The sequence below is a fragment of the Carassius gibelio genome, chromosome B7, assembly GCF_023724105.1.
Source record: "Carassius gibelio isolate Cgi1373 ecotype wild population from Czech Republic chromosome B7, carGib1.2-hapl.c, whole genome shotgun sequence".
Lineage (NCBI taxonomy): Eukaryota > Metazoa > Chordata > Actinopteri > Cypriniformes > Cyprinidae > Carassius > Carassius gibelio.
This window is the reverse complement of record NC_068402.1, coordinates 37791044-37808543: the sequence shown is the minus strand read 5'-3', so window position 1 is coordinate 37808543 and position 17500 is coordinate 37791044. Positions and strand designations below refer to the sequence as shown.

Here is a 17500-nt window from a genome sequence, read left to right as displayed (position 1 = left end):
TTTAACAGATGGGGTATATGGATTTTTTTTTTTTTTTTTTGATTTTCCATTTCTGTAGTTCTAATGAAAGAGCTTGATGCTGACAACAACAAGGTCATAGTTTTATTTCCACCCACACAAACTGAAAATGCAGCTTGAGTGGCCGTATTGCTTCAGATAAAGCGTCCGCCTGACGCAGAAAGTCATGTGTTTTATTCTTATTTTGAGCTGAAAAGTGACCCTGGCATTGGTGAGATTCACCCCTTAGACACGCGAGGCCTGACAGCACTTACATATCTCCAGATGATGTCTGTGGTGCCGGTGGTGATTGTGTTTGATTGCTGTGGTGCGTCTGGAGGATTGAAGAGTGTGTGTGTGTTAAAGGGAAATTAAGTGCTTTGGGACTGTGATTTCCACACAACTGCAGGATCAACAATTAATGCTTGACACCGGCTCTTTACAAAGTCAAACACACAAACACTGAATATAGAGAACCACTTGAGCTGTATTATAAAATGTATTATAGTTAAAGTTTATATTAATATAAATTAGCTGAAATTTAGAGTGATTTTTGACCCACTTAAGTATACTGATGAATGTTTTCTATTGAAATGCGCATGTCATGTATTTAAACAAATTATATTCATTTTAAATATAATACTCAATAATAGTTAGAGTTAAAAGTAGTATGTGGAAGTATTTATCCATAATCTGCAAATCTTCTGCTGTCTCTCACATCACAATCCACACACATATTTGTTTAGAGCTATGTTGATCTGTGCAGATTTCTCTCCTGATTCCACTTTTTCACTGGATGAAGAGTTATTATGGATTACGGACTCGTAATTTAGTCAAAAACATCTTAACGATGGATTGGTTTCAGCTTTTGTCTTCTCCAGATGTTAATTGATGGACTGGAGTGGTGTGGATTATTGTGATGTATTTATCAGCTGTTTGGACTCTCATTCTGACGGCACCCATTCACTGCAGAGCATCCACTGATGAGACAAAGATGTACTGCTAAATTTCTCCAAATCTGATGAAGAAACAAACTCATCTACATTTTGGACGGATTGAGAGTGAGGACATTTTCAGCATATTTTCATTTTTGGGTGAAATGTTGCTTTAAAAACATTATTTTGCGCACAATTTGCTGGACAGCTAAATTAACTAATATATCTAGCTAAAGTCTGAGCTAAAGAGAGTGAGTTCAGTTGTCTTTCAAACATAACCGGTCAATCGCACTCTTCACACTTGATCAAAACCACACAGAAAGAGCATTCAGGTGTATGAAATCCCCTCACACACACACACACACACACAGTTATGTTAGCAGGTGGTGTGTAACAGCAGGTGTGTGTGAGAGGTGTTGCTGTGTGAATAATATCTCTGAAATGGCCTGGTCATGGAGAAAGATAACCAGACAAACAAGGTTCCAGTCGCTCCGGCACTGATCTGACAAACATAAACACTGACAATCCTGCTTCTGATAAATGCAGTATTACATATTATAGTATATTATATTAAGAAACGAATACTTTTATTTAGAAAGTTTGCATTAAATTGATCAAAAGTAACAGTAACTAAAGTCGCAGAAGATTTATCTTTCAACTAAAAATGCTCTTCTTCTGAACTTTCTATTGATCTGTGAATCCTGAAAAATAAAATATATCACAGTTCCCACAAGAATACTGTGCAGCACAACTGTCTTCAACACTGATGATAATAATGTGTTAATAATATTTCACAATTTTAAGTTTTGGTATAATAATAGTCTTCGTGAGCAGAACATTATAAAATATATATTAATTTCAGTTTGATAATGATATTAAATTCAAATGTCATTTTGTAGCAGTAAACATTAACACAGTAATTAAAAATCTCATAAAACTGTGCAATTAAGCTGTCAGTAGTGACAAGATAGTTCATGTAAGGTTACACGGTAGTAATTAAAACAATGATTATTATTATCATTTATATAATTAAAAACAAATTATATAAAAAAAATTATAAACTAGTTGTTGTGTGTTTTAACTGTTTTATGCAGTCAAGCAGTTTCTCTGAGGTGTGCATAGGCCAAAAGCATAATTTTAAGGAACGTTGAATTCATATCTAATATTTCTCACACAAACAGCAAACAGATTTGAGTTTGTAACGCATTAAAATAACTGGACAGCACAGTGCTGGATTGTGGTTATGAAGCAAGTTTGTTCTGGACACATTTCCTCTTCAGGGTCAGAAATCTGACAAGCAGATGAAACATGGGACTCATTAGGCCCTCGATGATTTAATTACTGACTTAAAAACAACCCAAATTAATAGACCCACAAGGCCTTGTATGTTTCAGTCTCTGTATATCCATAATCTGATACTGATATGGTCTGCGTCCTCTGTGGACTCTTGGATGGAAAAGCTTCGAGAAGAGCCAAGCCGTTTGGAAAGGAGATGGAGATGATTTTGGTGAGCTGCAATCTGTTTTCCAGCACAGCGACGGAGGTCTTCAGCGCTGATTATCTTCTGTGATTTTTGGGGTGAAAGCCCAGTGGAGGCTTCTTTGGATGCTCTGATCTCTGCAGATCTCCCTGAAGCTCTCACGGGTCGCAGGAGGACAGATGAACACACCGGTGTCTGTAATCACCGGCAAACACTATGATAAACACCTGATGGTGTCCAGATACTGCCAACACCCATTAACTGTTCAGCATCAGGGTAATTAACAAGCGCTGATTGGAGCTGCATGAGAGCAGAGGGTCGCCGGAGGCCAACATGAGCAAACCACTGGATTCACTGTTCGGATTTTTTTTGTTTGTTTTTTTTTTTGTTGATATTTTAGTATATACAGTCGAATTACATTACATTAACCCCTTTACGTGCAAACATCGCCGACGGCCCCAGTTTATTATTGTTTCACTTTCACAGCACATTAAACATCACTCTCTTACTTGATCTGGACAAACTGTGCATCAATTGAAAGTTTAAAGACTCTAGCTTCGATATTTGACCAATATTTTGATACAACATTGTTGCAGTGACAGATATTTAGTGATTTATGTCAGGAGTGCAAAATAATAAATCCATATTATGCCCCATTTTGAATAGAAATTCACCACTCACTCATATTCAGTCATATTCAGCTTTGTGAACATATGTTGAATATGTATCTAGTCAGAAAGAATCATGAGCAGAAACCTTTTTATTTTGGGTATGTCATTTCTGTCTCCATGCCAAAAACGGAGGTGCCTAGAAAGGGGTTAAATTAATGAAAATAGATTAACTGATTTGAGTTAAAGGAACACTCCACTCACTCAAAAGGCTCATTTTCCAACTCCCATAGAGTTAACGAGTTGAGTTTTACCATTTTCAGATCCATTCAGCCAGTCTCTGGGTCTTGCGGTAGCACTTTTAGCTTACTTTAGCATAGATCATTGAATCTGATTAGACCGTTAGCTTCTTGCTCAAAAATGAAGAAAGAGTTTCTATATGTTTCCTATTTAAAACTTGACTCTTCTGTAGTTACATCATGTACTGAGACCGACGGAAAATGAAAAGTTACAATTTTATTTTAGTTAACATTTAATTAAGATATTTTTACTAGCTAAAATAATATATTTAATAATATAAAATAATATCGTTTTTTAAATATTTCATTTATTTCAGTTAACATTTTGTATATTTTATTTCAGTCGATGTTTCATTTATTTTTACTATCTTAATAAAGTAAATTTTTGTATATTTATTTCAATTCAAATTTATTTACATTTATATATTTTACCAGCTTATTATATTAAATTTTGTATATGTTATTTCAGTCAACCTTTTGCATTGTATTTTATTTTATTTTAAATAACGTTTAGGTATTTTTCTAAGTTTTTGTATATTTTATTTCAGTTAACATTTTACTATCTTTAAATAGTATAAGCTTTTATTTATATTTTATTTGAGTTAACAATTATTTTATTTTTGAAGTAATGCTTTTTATTTATTAATTTGTTTGTTTGTTTTTAATGGTTTTAGTTTTAGTGAACCATAATAAGACTGAATCATAAGCTCTGATTGGATGGCAGTGCGTGTTGCCCTGGTAACCCTGCGACAGGTAAACGAGTGCAGATTGAGCACAGGTGCTGTCTGTTAAAGCGGATGATGGCGAATCATCTGGCGAGACGACAGAACATTACATGTGAACAGCACAGAGCGAGATCAGCTTGTGCACACAAGATTGATTACAGACAAAGACGCAGGTGCAAAAAAAACCCTGCCAGAACAATCAGCTCTCCCTCTCCATACAGCCATTCTTTCTGTTCAGACCAAACAAGCCCAATGCATGCTGGGACGTTTCTCCTTTTCCTGCTCCTGCTGAAACCACGTTATTGGAATCTGGATTTAAGGCAGCAGTAATTAAGCGCTAATGAAATATCTGTGCTACACCTGAACAGACCAGCAGGATATCTGCAGCATCTGACCCTCGTTCACCGACAAACAGCTTCTGTTCTCAGATTTAAGTGACACCAAACAAACTGACACACAGAAAAGAGCATTGCTACGCAGTTACTAGAGTGATCCAAGATTCATTTTTCACTTTGTTTTTTGTAAATCCGGTGGTTTAGATTTGTTTAGTTTATTTGATAACAGGGCAACACACATTAACAAACATGTTGTAATTGTGCCAGAATTCACCAAAGAGGATATTTTCCATCTGTAGACCCTTGAGAGAATGTTAAAAAGTCACCCTAATACAAAACAGAGCATCTTTTATTAAAACCAACAAAGAAGATGAGATAAAAAGTTGAATGCTTAAAAAAATACATAATAATAATACAAATACTTGACTGCACATTAAAAAAGTAATAAATGTGGTATATATATGTAAATGTGACTGTAATCTGCTACATTTTTTTTAAATATTTATTTCCCAAATTGTAGGTACTGCTCTAAAATATGAGATATGCAATTATTCAATAACTGTTTTATTTATTAGGGGCCAAGCACCGAAGGTGCGTAGGACCCTATTGTTTTTGTTGGCGTTCTTATTATTATTATTCTTCCGACTGGGAGTCTATGGCAGCCCATAGAACCGATTGCGGGAAAGTTGTTTTGGTGTGACATTCTGATAGAGGACAGTGCCAACATTAAGTACACCAATTTTGGTGTGTATAAGACATTCCCTCTAGCGCAACCAACTGTCCAAAATTTCACTTTCATTTTGTTAATAACTTTTTAACCGTAAGCCCAATCAACAAAATTCTTTTTTCCTCTGATTTCTGAGCTCATGGCAATTCGATTGCACCCTATCCAGTCATTTTTGGTCAAATATGGCCGCCATTTTGAATTTTTTGAAAACCTACTTTTTCGAACTCGTGCTAGACGGTTTGTCCGATTCACACGAAAATTGAACCAGATCATCTTCAGGCAGTGCTGACCAAAATTTATGGAATTCAAATTGATTCGTCAAACCGTTTTCGATAAACGCTCAAATTTTACGTAACGCTTACAAAAACAATCGTAAAGCTGTATCTCTGCAACGACTTATCCTATTCAGGCCAAACTTGGTACATGTCATAACAAGCATGACCTGAGGCTACATGCAGTGTTTCGGTGCAGCACCACCTACTGGTCCGGAGATCTGAAAAATTGCTATTTTTGCTCATAACTTCTGAACAGTTTGTCCAAAAATCATAACATTGGTCTTGTTAGATTCAGGGCACCATGCCTAGTCGACTGATATGCAATATGACCATTTCGGCCATTTTGAATGTCGGCCATTTTGAATTTTGTGCTAAAATGCTATATTTTAAGAACGCATCAACAGATTGTTACGAAACTTGGTATGGGTCATCAGCACAATGTCCTGAAGGCGCGTGAGAAGTTTCGAAACAGCGCCACCTAGTGGTGATCTTCTTTTTTAAATGCTTATAACTTTAGGTGTGGTCGACTAATTTTCACGAGATACATCAAATTAGTCTCCTGAAACCTTACCGAGTCCTACGATACACACTAGGTTTCGCCTTACGGTTTGTGTAGCGTTGTGATTTAGAGCTTAAAAAACATTTGGCTATATCTTCGAAACCGCTTGTCTCATCGAGACGAAACCACCATCAGAAGTTCGGAAACATAGGTCGATAGCTAAACATCAAAGCCCAAATGCCAAAATATTGATAGTAAGGGGTAGTAATATTCAAACAAAGTCAAGAGTCAGTCATTTTTTACATGCTTTTTCATTTAAATGTCTATAACGCTGAAGTGAATTGAGATATTTTCACCAAAATTGACACACATATGTATGGGCTCACTCTGAGCACACATAAAAAAATGGTGGGACTGAGCTCTTGGTGGTGCTATAATAGAACAAAACATGAAATTCTCATTAACTTCAATACAGTTTTGTGAAATAACATGCTATACTAAACAAATGCATTGGTGTAATATTATGAAACTCAGAATGTGCCAACAACACCATCCCTTGAAGGTACTCAAATATTTTGAATTAACCTAGTGGTCAAAAGTTATAACTCAATTTACATAAAGGCTAATAACTTTTGAATAAATCTGGCTATTGACATTTTTAGATTCCTTGGGTCAAGTCGAGAACATAGATACAAAGTTTTTCTTATTTGGCTGAACTTCCTGTCTGACATTTTGATTAATGTTGAAAACCTACTTTTTCGAACTCTTCCTAGACCGTTAGTCAGATTTTCACCAAATTTGACGTGGATCATCTTCAGACCATGCTGGCAAAAAGTTATGGATTTCATGTCAATATAGGAAACGGTTCTCATTAAGCGCATCAACAAATCTGCCTGAAGGGTGCCAAAATGCATTTGAGGCTGTATCTCTGCAAAGCTTTGACATATTTACACCAAACTTTATATGTGTCATCGTCACCTCACACTGACCATTCCAAATTAATTTGGTAACAACGCCACCTATTGGTTACACGTGATAAGCCAATAAAGCCTATTACTAGTTGTTGTGTTTATTGTTTTCCAGACATTTTGCCTAAAATAATCTTATTCATTTCTGCCATTCGTCTGAAGCTTGCTTTTGTAGTGCTTGGCCCTGTTATTGCTGCTTGCAGCTATATTTATTATTATTATTATTATTATTATTAACTTACTGTTTCTCCAAGGCATATCTTCCAGTGTATCTTGTCATAACTGTGCAAAGATTTGATTTCAAAAACACTATCATAGCTATTAAACTATTTCTTGTTATGATTTTTAATCTGTATTCAATCTCAGAATGATCTCAAGGTAAAATTTACTGTTAAAGTCTGATTTTGTGGTGGCTGTGCTTTAAAATTAAAATATAATCTTAATTCAAGTGCAAAAGGGTTTAGAAAGTCTGACAGTAACCAGTGTTGTGAATGAAGAGGACCCTAATGATCACAATTGTCATATGGAGTACCTCAAGGCTCAGTACTAGGGCCGCTACTCTTCACGCTCTATATGTTATCCTTGGGAGATATCATCAGAAAACACGGTGTTAGCTTTCACTGTTATGCTGATGACACTCAGTTCTATATAACTTTGCAAAGTTAGGGCCAAACATACCAACTTGAAAAGTTCACAGAATTCATAGTCAATATTAAAAACTGGTTGACGAGTAATTTCTTACTACTAAATTCTGAAAAAAAAAAAAAAGTTAATTACCGGATCTAAAACCTCAGCATATGATAACCTAGTATGCACTGTCTATGACTTGATGGCTGCTCTGTAAATTCTTTGTCATCAGTTAGGAACCTAGGTCTGCTATTTGATAGCAATCTTTCCATCGAAAGCGATATTTCTAGCATTTGTAAAACTCAATGTTTCCATTTCAAAAATATATCCAAATTACGGTTGGCAATTGAGATCCATTATAAATGCATTTATTATTAAAACTACAAAAGCAGTTCAATCTTTTTATTTTATTGTTAGATTAATGGTTAGATAGACAGCCTATATATTAATTCCTACTGTGTATGCACGGATATAATATAATGCAACACATCAGATGTTTTCCCCTAAAGTTCCCCAAATATTCACTTAAAACATATGAAAACACAACATACTATGTTTGTGTGAATAGCCAACTTAAATTCTGTAATTCTGTGTATGCACTACAGTTAAGTATATATTTATCAGAAACACGCACTCGGGGAAGAAGAGCAGAAAATGTACAAATAATGATACATTTAGATATTTTTGTGAAAACATGAAATTCAACCTGTAGCTCAAAATTAGACCATACACATTCAGACTCATTTTACCAGCATGGTCACATATATAATTTAACCAGAAACAACAGAGGAATGCGTATTGATTATCTGGAAGACAGTTAGATGATGGCGGGGGTGTGTGTGTTTCAATAACTCTGCAGAAGAATTCAAGGTCAAAGCTGAACTAGATAATAATAACAGCCTGAGTTCCAGACATCAACAGCAGGGTCCATTACTCAGGGCCAGCTTCGTTGTCCCGGTGTGTGGGTGTGTGTGTGTGTGTGTGTGTTTGATGTGTATAGAGGGAGACGCTGGCTGTCGGTCACACACTCGCCGGTGGTCTTTCTCTATGAATACCAACACATGTCAAACACACAATACCCAGCGCCGTCCTTCACAGAACACAGAAGGGTTTCATCAAATATCTCTTCCTGACCAGCATCTCTCTTCTAGACTCTCTTTGAGAAGTGAAACTTTGACCAGAAGTTCAACATCACTTAAAGACAAAGTGAATGTCATAAATCAGTACATCTGCACTGTATATTTGAATTAGCTCAGCAAACCCCGCCTTCAGATTCCCTGACCTCAGATGCCCCGCCCACTTCAATTCTCACTCCACACTTAATACTGCTGAAAATTCAGCTTTGCATCCCAGGAATAAATGACATTTAAAATCACATTCACTTTGAAAATTGTCATTTTAAATTGTAATAATATTTTACTTTTTACAGTATTTTCGATTAAATTAATGTAGCCCTGGTGAACATGAGCAAGGTATTTCCTGCTGTATTTGTCCTCGCTGTGAGTTTACAAGCTCCGCCCTATTTTCCCTCTTCATTAATGAGTTTGTTCATCTCGTTTTATTTAATTTTTTTCTCCAGTATCTGGTCCTCTCTTCATCAAGCCAATCTTCGTCTCACTTTCAACCCTTCTTCACTCTCCTTTCATGCGACCGCAGAATGACAGGTTTAATATGCGCTGAGGTGCATTTGTCACTGATAATATTATTATAAACAGGCGACGTGTCTCTCCTGCATAAACACATGTGACAGTGACAAATAAACACTCTGTCAAACGTCCTCTGGATAACGCGATTAAATTACACATGTGAGACTGTGAGGACTCGAGCCATCAAACGACTCGCCCCGCTTGTGTTCTATTAATTGACACTTTGATATTCATGGGATCATTTACCAAAAAGTGAACATTCTGTCCTTCTGACTCACTGGCATGTCGTTCCAAAAACAGTTTCACAGAGACTTCTGAAGAATCTTCACACAACAGCAGTTCAGAAGGGCATCTATCAAACTCTACACAGAACCAAACCACCATCAAAGCTGAGTTACAATCAAGTCCTGCTAGAGGAAGAGACATCACATGACGGAGCTGCTGTCACAGGTGTGCAGTATTATGTTGTATGTGCCACAACTCCTCTTATTTTTTGTTTATTTATTTGTTTGGTTGGTGAGTTTTAGTTAAAAAGTGTAATTTACAATGGGTTTTTTTTATTCTTATGTTTATTTATATACAGAAGTTGTTATTTATTGAACTTTTTTTAATTATTGTACATTTTCATGTTACTATTAAATTTCTAATTTTAAATTTCCCAGATAAAATTCTTTATGATGTAATATCACAAAAGGAGTGAATTACTCACTCAATGTTAAGAGTTTCTTTTGCTCACCAAAGCTTCATTTATTTGGTAAAAAAAAAATACAGTAAAAATAGCAACATTATGAAATCTTATTGAAATTAAAATTGTTTTCTGTGTGAATATCTGTGAAACTGCAACTGATTCCTGTAATCAAATCTGTATTTTCAGCATCATTCCTCCAGTCTTCAGTGTCACATGATCTTCAGAAATCATTCTTATATGATGATTTGATGCTCAGGAAACATTTCTGATTATTATCAATGTTGAAAACTGCTTCTTATTCTTACGGAAGTTCTAAGCGGCCATGCAATATAATTTTTTTTTTCTTTTTGTTTTCTCATTATAATGACTTAATTTTCTCGTTATCTCGACATAACAAAGGTCGTTTTCTCGTTATAACGACTTAATTTTCTCGTTATCTCGACATAACGAAGTTCGTTTTCTCGTTATAACGACTTAATTTTCTCGTTTTCTCGACATAACGAAGTTCATTTTCTCGTTATAACGACTTAATTTTCTCTAAGAAGTTACAAAACTGCGCCAGCAGGTGGCACTATAAACCTGAATATAACTGACGGGGTGTTGTAAACTATCCACTTTACTGTACGCGGACCTTCCTCGTGATCGCTACAATTTGTGCAGTCTTGTTCATTACTGATATTTTAATTAATTCATAAATGTTAAGTGATTGAATCAATATGAATATTTTGTGTATTAAGTTCCTGCTTGATGCATGAGTTTCACCAACGCGTTCTGTGTCATAAAATAACTGCTTATCAAAACCAAGGTTGACATCACTGTATTCTGTTTATCTACAGTAGGACGGGATTTAACGATGTAGGCTGATGTGCTTCTTCTCCTTATTACTAATCTTTATTGTTAACCATATTGGTGAGAAATGTGATGTATATGTAAAATCCATAGGCTAATTTAATTCAGTTTTGTCCTATAATGTTGTAATCATTTTTTCTACATACACACACATACACTACACGTACACATTAACGCTCTTTACAGTATTGTAGACGTTATTACCTAAACGAAGCAAAATTTGCTGAAATATAGGCTACAGTAAGAGCACCTGTATGGTTGTCCATCAGATGCCTGACAAAGTTGAGTTCGTTACTATAGCAACAGTAAAACTGTCATGTCGTTATAATGAGAAAACAAACTTTTGTTATGTCGAGATAACGAGAAAAATAAGTAGTTATAAGGAGAAAACGAACTTCGGTATGTCGAGATAACGAGAAAATGAAGTCGTTATAACGACAAAACAAAAAGGAAAAAAATTATAATGCATGGCCGCTTAGAACTTCCGTATATTCTTGTGGAAACCGTGAAACATTTTACTTTTTCAGGATTCTTTGATTAATAAATTTCAAAAGAAAAGTTTCATTTGAAACAGGTATATTTTGTAACATTTGTATGTCTATATTGCCACTTTTGATCTCTTGAATGTGTATTTGCTGAAAGAAAATATATTAATTTCACAAAAAAAAAAGAAAAAAAAAAACTTACTAACCCTAAACTTTTGAACAGTAGTGAGGAAGCTGTAGGAAGCGAGAGACAGTCATTGTTTCCTCTGCTGTAATTAAACTCAATTCAGTGAACAGCGATGTGTACGTGGCACTCATTTATCAATAAAGACGGACATTGGTGTAAGCCGTGGAGTAAACAGCGCAGGTATTCCTCCACACAGATGGATGTGACGCTGCGCTCTCAAAACTAAAGATACAGAAGAGACGATCTATCACGGCCAAACGCTATCATTAGCTATCTGGCAACTTACTCATTTTGACAAAGTGCAGCGCTTACATAGTTTATCAGAGAGCTCACAGTAACCAAAGTCATCATGTAAACTTTCACACACACACACACACACACACGGCAGATAGGCAAGGATGAGTTCAAATGAAGGCGAGACTTTAAACTGCAGGAGAAAGAAGAATAAATGCATTCCCTGAGCTGCAGGAGGAAGATGTTGGGTGTGTTTGTGTTGAAGGGCTTTGATTAGACAGACGTGTTGATATGAAACTCATACGTACTGTACGGGACACACTCGTACTGCACTTCCAGGTATTTGTATGTCCCAGGACAGGGGTCAGGAAACGCATCCGGTCCGGCCACGACGGCACACTGCGTCCGGTTATTACACCTTGAAACACACACACACACACAGAGAGAGAGAGAGAGAGAGGAGAAAGAGCATTAATAGTCTGTTAGCATTTACATTTCTCACCTTTAGTATGAGAATGTTTGAGCATTGTTTTTGTGATTTTTGGACAATAAAACTGAACCACGTGTTCAATGACCAGAATGTCAGAGACTCGAGAATGGTTTCTTTTTACTTTTAAATATTTGTTGGCCAGTAAATATCTATCCAGAAACATCAACCTCCAGAATAACATAGTAGATTTACAGCAGATTTACAGGAACAACAATGTGACATTCAAAATAACGTCAAATTAAAAGTTTTTCTGCAAAGTGCATTAAATCACTATGTTTTAATAATACCTTATCACTCTTTAAAGAAGTACACTTATTTTGATGTGTTGACTGACATACTAAAGCACATTCAAGTTCTTGATTGTCATTTTAACTGTAGCGTGTTACTCGAGATTACATTGAAAGTGAATATATTTTAAATGCACTAAATTGCAACTTCAACACAAATATATTTAAGCACAAGACACACACGTTTCAATAGAAATGCCATTAAAGTTAATTTTAGTTCATGTCAGTACATTCAGCAGTATTTTAAGCATATTTCAAAGATATTAGAAGTAATTATGAAATTACATATAAAAATGTAAGATATAAGACCTAAATAAGTGTGTTGTTAATACATACATTTAATTATAATTGACATGCAGTTAAGTGTCTGAAATCATTATATTCATTATTTCTGTATCATCTGTAGTTGTTTGAGACTGGTTGTGCTCTCTATTATAACATGTTTCTCTGTTGATCTCTCAAATATACTACTAGAATCTGTAGCACTTTGGTCACGTGTTTTATACTGTCATATCACTCAACCGAATCATAAATGATCAATCACAATCCGCCTCACATTATTTCCTGCTGAATATTCAGTTTCTGGGAGAAATATGCCACATTACAGATTCAAATGGAGTTTTAAAGAATCATGGCGATCGTTTAAAGATGAAATCTTCCGTGAGGCTCAATGTCAGAGTAATGTCAGCAGATCAGCGTGTGATGAACACCCAGCACCTGAGACACTCGCGGATGATTGAACCGTTAGCATGTGGCTAATGAGCGGGAACGAATGCGTTCTGAGTGCTGGGGTGTGTGTGTGTGTGTGTGTGTGTGTGTGTGTGTGTGTGTGTGTGTGTGTTTGTGAGTGTGTGGGCTTCTGTGCGAAGCGTATCAGTGTGTATGTGAAACTGTGACTAATTTTTAAAGGACAAAAGCACCCATGTGCAAAATCAGCCTGAACATATTTACTGGCATTTCATTATCCTCACAGCCTTTACTCAGCTGTCTAAACGAGGAATCCCAGAACACCAGCTAAAGCTGATGAGAACCCAACCAGACCAGAACCTGACCAGAAAACCTGCAGCTTCTTTACATGCAGAATGAGAGAAAACGATGGAAATAACTACGAAAAAACACAAATATGGTAAACAACAGCATATGGAATAATTATGATTAAATCAATCCATAACCATAATCTTACAAGGAGACTTTAGGCAATGTTACATTTGAATTGTATGAAAATAAACATTTTATATATGTAATTATATAATAAATTAATTAATATGCAAAAAATTAACAACATAAATAATTAGTTAACATACAGTACACACACATGTATATATATAAATAAATCATACCAAAAGTTATATAGAACTGAATTTCATATATATATATATATATATATATATATATATATATATATATATATATATATATATATATATATATATATATATATCATAAAATCAAATACAAACTTGTATACTATATATGTATTACATTTATATATATACCTTTATATTAAATAAACTAAATTAAAATTATTTAATTATATTAAATAAACACTTACAAAAAACATTTTTCTATTTTATATTAATAAAATAAAATTTTGTAAAATGTTTTGCAAAAAATTCAGAATATAAATATTATGTAATATATCAGGTATAATATAAATGGTTTACAAAGTATATAGACTAATTAATTACCAAACCATAATTTTACAAGAAAAATAGTCATAAACATTATAAATATATATAGAATATATAATTTATATAACATAATTTGCACAAAAAATGAGTAAATATTCATGTAATATAACACACACATATATTTTAAAAATGGTTAACAAATATGAGAATATGCAAAAACTACAACTATTTAAATAATTTCATAATATATCACAAATAATATACACGCACAAAGTATATAGTATAATTATAAAGCAGACATAACCTCAAAAAAACTAATCAAACAAACAAACAAAAAACGTGCAAAACAGCTACTCACTCCATCCCATAATAACCAGTGCGATCACATGTTCCAGCCAGTCCCATAAGAAAACACACACATCCCAGCGCTCAACTCAATGAGGGCCAACTATTCCTCAGAGTTTCAGAGGACCGAAGCAAATCATCTGTCCGACACAAACAAACTCTACCTGTGAAGTCAAGCGCAGCGTTTAATCAGCTCCAGCTCTGGACAGGAGAAGGTTTGTTTCAGATTCAAGTAAATTATGCAGCACAATGAGGATTACACTACAGATCCGGGATCCCAGGCCTTTGAATCCACACGGACAAGTGCCACCGATGGGATAGTTTCCAAACGATGCTCTGAAACTCAAAGGCAAACATCTCCAGGATGTGAGGAAATGAGGACGACAAAAATCAATGCAGAACGCGGTGATATTGATTAAAGCTGCAGTCATGTGTCGGCAAACATCCTAATTATCAAACCACCGTCGACTCGTTAGCTCCAGCTCTGAACACAGGGGTGCTTCTCAAAAAATCACTGTGGACTGTAATGTTCTGCTTTAGACTCAATCACGCAGACAAAACTATCAACAGATTCCAGATTTCCCTATCTGTCGGTCACTACGAGTTATATCGAACGACATATGGGGTCTCACTTGGGAGGCCAATCATCTCTGAGTTTAAGAGAAAACGCCAATGAAAATTGGCTAGTGGATTTAACATATCTGAGCCACTCCCCTTGCCAACGGGTATAAACAGGTGCATCCACTCATTAGATTTTTGCTTCGGAGCCGAGTGGTTGTATGAAAGCTGTTATACTCCACAAAGCCATTCATCTACTGTGTCGGGAAGCTGTTCTGGTTGGCGGTACGGCGCAAACAGTGGTGTCCCTTTCAGCTATTCCCCTGGGCGCTTCAACTAAAAGAGCAGATTCCCTAAAAAAGAGCAGTCTTTTTAAACCCTTTGGTGCCACTGGTACGGAGTTTGGAAGCATGGCTTGCGCTGCCCAACCCGTCACACTGGCTCATTCAGACGGTCCGACTCAGTTACGCGATTCAGTTCGCCTGGCGACCTCCGAAGTTCAATGGCGTGCTCGAGACTTCGGTGGTAGTCCGGGATGCCTCTGTCTTGAGTGAGGAGATGCTGCTAGCTGTCCTGCTGGTGAAGGATGCAATCGAGCCGGTCCCTCCAGCCAAAATGAGGACAGGGTTTTACAGCCCTTACTTCATCGTACCCAAGAAAAGCGGTGGCCTTCGGCCTATCCTGGATCTGCGAGTCCTGAATCGGGCCCTTTACAAGCTCCCGTTCAAGATGCTGATGCAGAAATGCATTATCAAATGCGTTCAGCCCCAGGACTGCTTTGCAGCGATCGACCTGAAAGACGAGTACTTTCATGTTTTGATCCTCCCTCGCCACAGACCGTTTCTGCGGTTTGCATTCGAGGGTCAGGCATGGCAGTACAAGGTCCTCCCCTTTGGGCTCTCCCTGTCCCCCCGTGTCTTCACGAAGGTTGCGGAGGGCGCCTTTGCCCCACTCTGGGAAGTGGGCGTCAGGATCCTCAACTATCTCGATGACTGGCTCATTATGGCCCGGTCCCGAGAGCAGTTGTGCGATCACAGGGACTAGGTGCTCCGGCACCTTAGTCAGTTGGAGCTTCAGGTCAACCGAGAGAAGAGCAAGCTCTCCCCTGTGCAGAGAATGTCTTATCTCAGTATGGAGTTAGACTCGGTGAGTATGACGGCACGGCTCACCAGCGAGCGTGCCCAGTCAGTGTTGAACTGCCTGAGTTCCTTCAGAGGCAGGACAGTGGTACCATTGAAACACTTTCAGAGGCTCCTGGGGCATATGGCACCCGCAGCCACAGTCACGCCACTCGGGTTGCTCCATATGAGGCCACTTCAGCACTAGTTGCACTCACGAGTCCCGAGGTGGGCATGGCGCCGCGGTACACATCTTGTCACCATCACACCGATGTGTCGCCGCCGATTAAGCCCCTGGTCGGACCTTGCCTTTCTACGGACCGATGTGCCCTTAGAACAAGTGTTCCAGCATGTTGTTGTCACAACAGATGCCTCCAACACAGGCTGGGGTGCGACATACAACGGGCAGGCAGCTTCAGGGTCCTGGAAAGGACCTTGACTGCTTTGGCACATCAACTGTCTGGAGTTGCTGGCAGTGCATCTAGCCTTAAGGTGGTTTCGGCCACTGTTGCTAGACAGGCACGTGTTGGTCCACATGGACAACACTGCGGTTGTTTCGTACATCAACTGACAGGGTGGTCTAAGATCACGTCGCATGTCTCAACTCCCATCTCCTCCTCTGGAGTCAGACACGGCTCAAGTCGCTGCGCGTTATCGACATCCCGGGGAAGCTCAATCGTGCAGCCGACGCGCTCTCACGTCAGCTCCCCTTTCCCGGGGAATGGCGACTCCATCCCCAGACGGCCCAGCTGATCTGGAGTTGATTTGGGGAAGCACAGGTAGACCTGTTTGCTTCCCACGAGTCCTCCCACTGCCAGCTATACTATTCCCTGTCCCAGGCCACCCTGTGCACGGATGCACTGGCACACAGCTGGCCTCAGGCTCTATGCAAGTATGCGTTTCCCCTAGTGAGCCTGCTCGCACAGATGCTGTGCAAGGTCAGGGAGGACGAGGAACAGGTCCTGTTGGTTGCACCTTACTGGCCCACCTCGGACCTGGTTTTCGGAACTCATGCTCCTTGTGACAGCCCCTCCCTGGTGCATCCCCCTGAGGAGGGACCTCCTCTCTCAGGGGCTTGGCACCCACGTCCAGATCTTTGGAACCTCCACATGTGGTTTCTGGACGGGACGCCGCAGACCTAAGTGATCTTCCCCCAGTGGTGGAATTGTTCACGAATTGTTCTTCTCACCGAGCAGACCCCCAGAGATGCCCGGTCAGAGTCGTGCTTTCTTTCCTGCAAGAAAGGTTGAAGCGTGGGCTGTCACCCTCCACCCTGAAAGTGTATGTCCATGCCCAGCCCATCACGATGCAGTGGACGGCTGGTCCATGGGGAGGCATGACCTGATCGTAAGGTTCCTGAGGGGTGCCAGAAGGTCACATCCTCCTAGGACACCCCTGATTCCCTACTGGGACCTCTCTATTGTCCTGGCAGGACTTCAGAGGAGTCCCTTTGAGCCGCTGGATTCAATCAAGCTTAAGTTCCTGTATCTCAAGACAGCGCTCCTGG

The 17500-nt window shown here is 38.1% G+C and overlaps 1 protein-coding gene across 14 annotated transcripts in view; it reads right to left on the bottom strand.

The window, feature by feature from the left end:
- Positions 1 to 17500, bottom strand: part of LOC127961469 (adhesion G protein-coupled receptor L3-like) — a 255154-nt gene that overhangs the window by 103021 nt on the left and 134633 nt on the right. For all 14 annotated transcript variants that reach the window (XM_052560590.1, XM_052560585.1, XM_052560591.1 and 11 more), the window contains exon 4: positions 11873 to 11982. In XM_052560590.1, coding sequence (XP_052416550.1) covers positions 11873 to 11982 — 110 coding nt within the window. The remainder of the gene's footprint in view (positions 1 to 11872; positions 11983 to 17500) is intronic.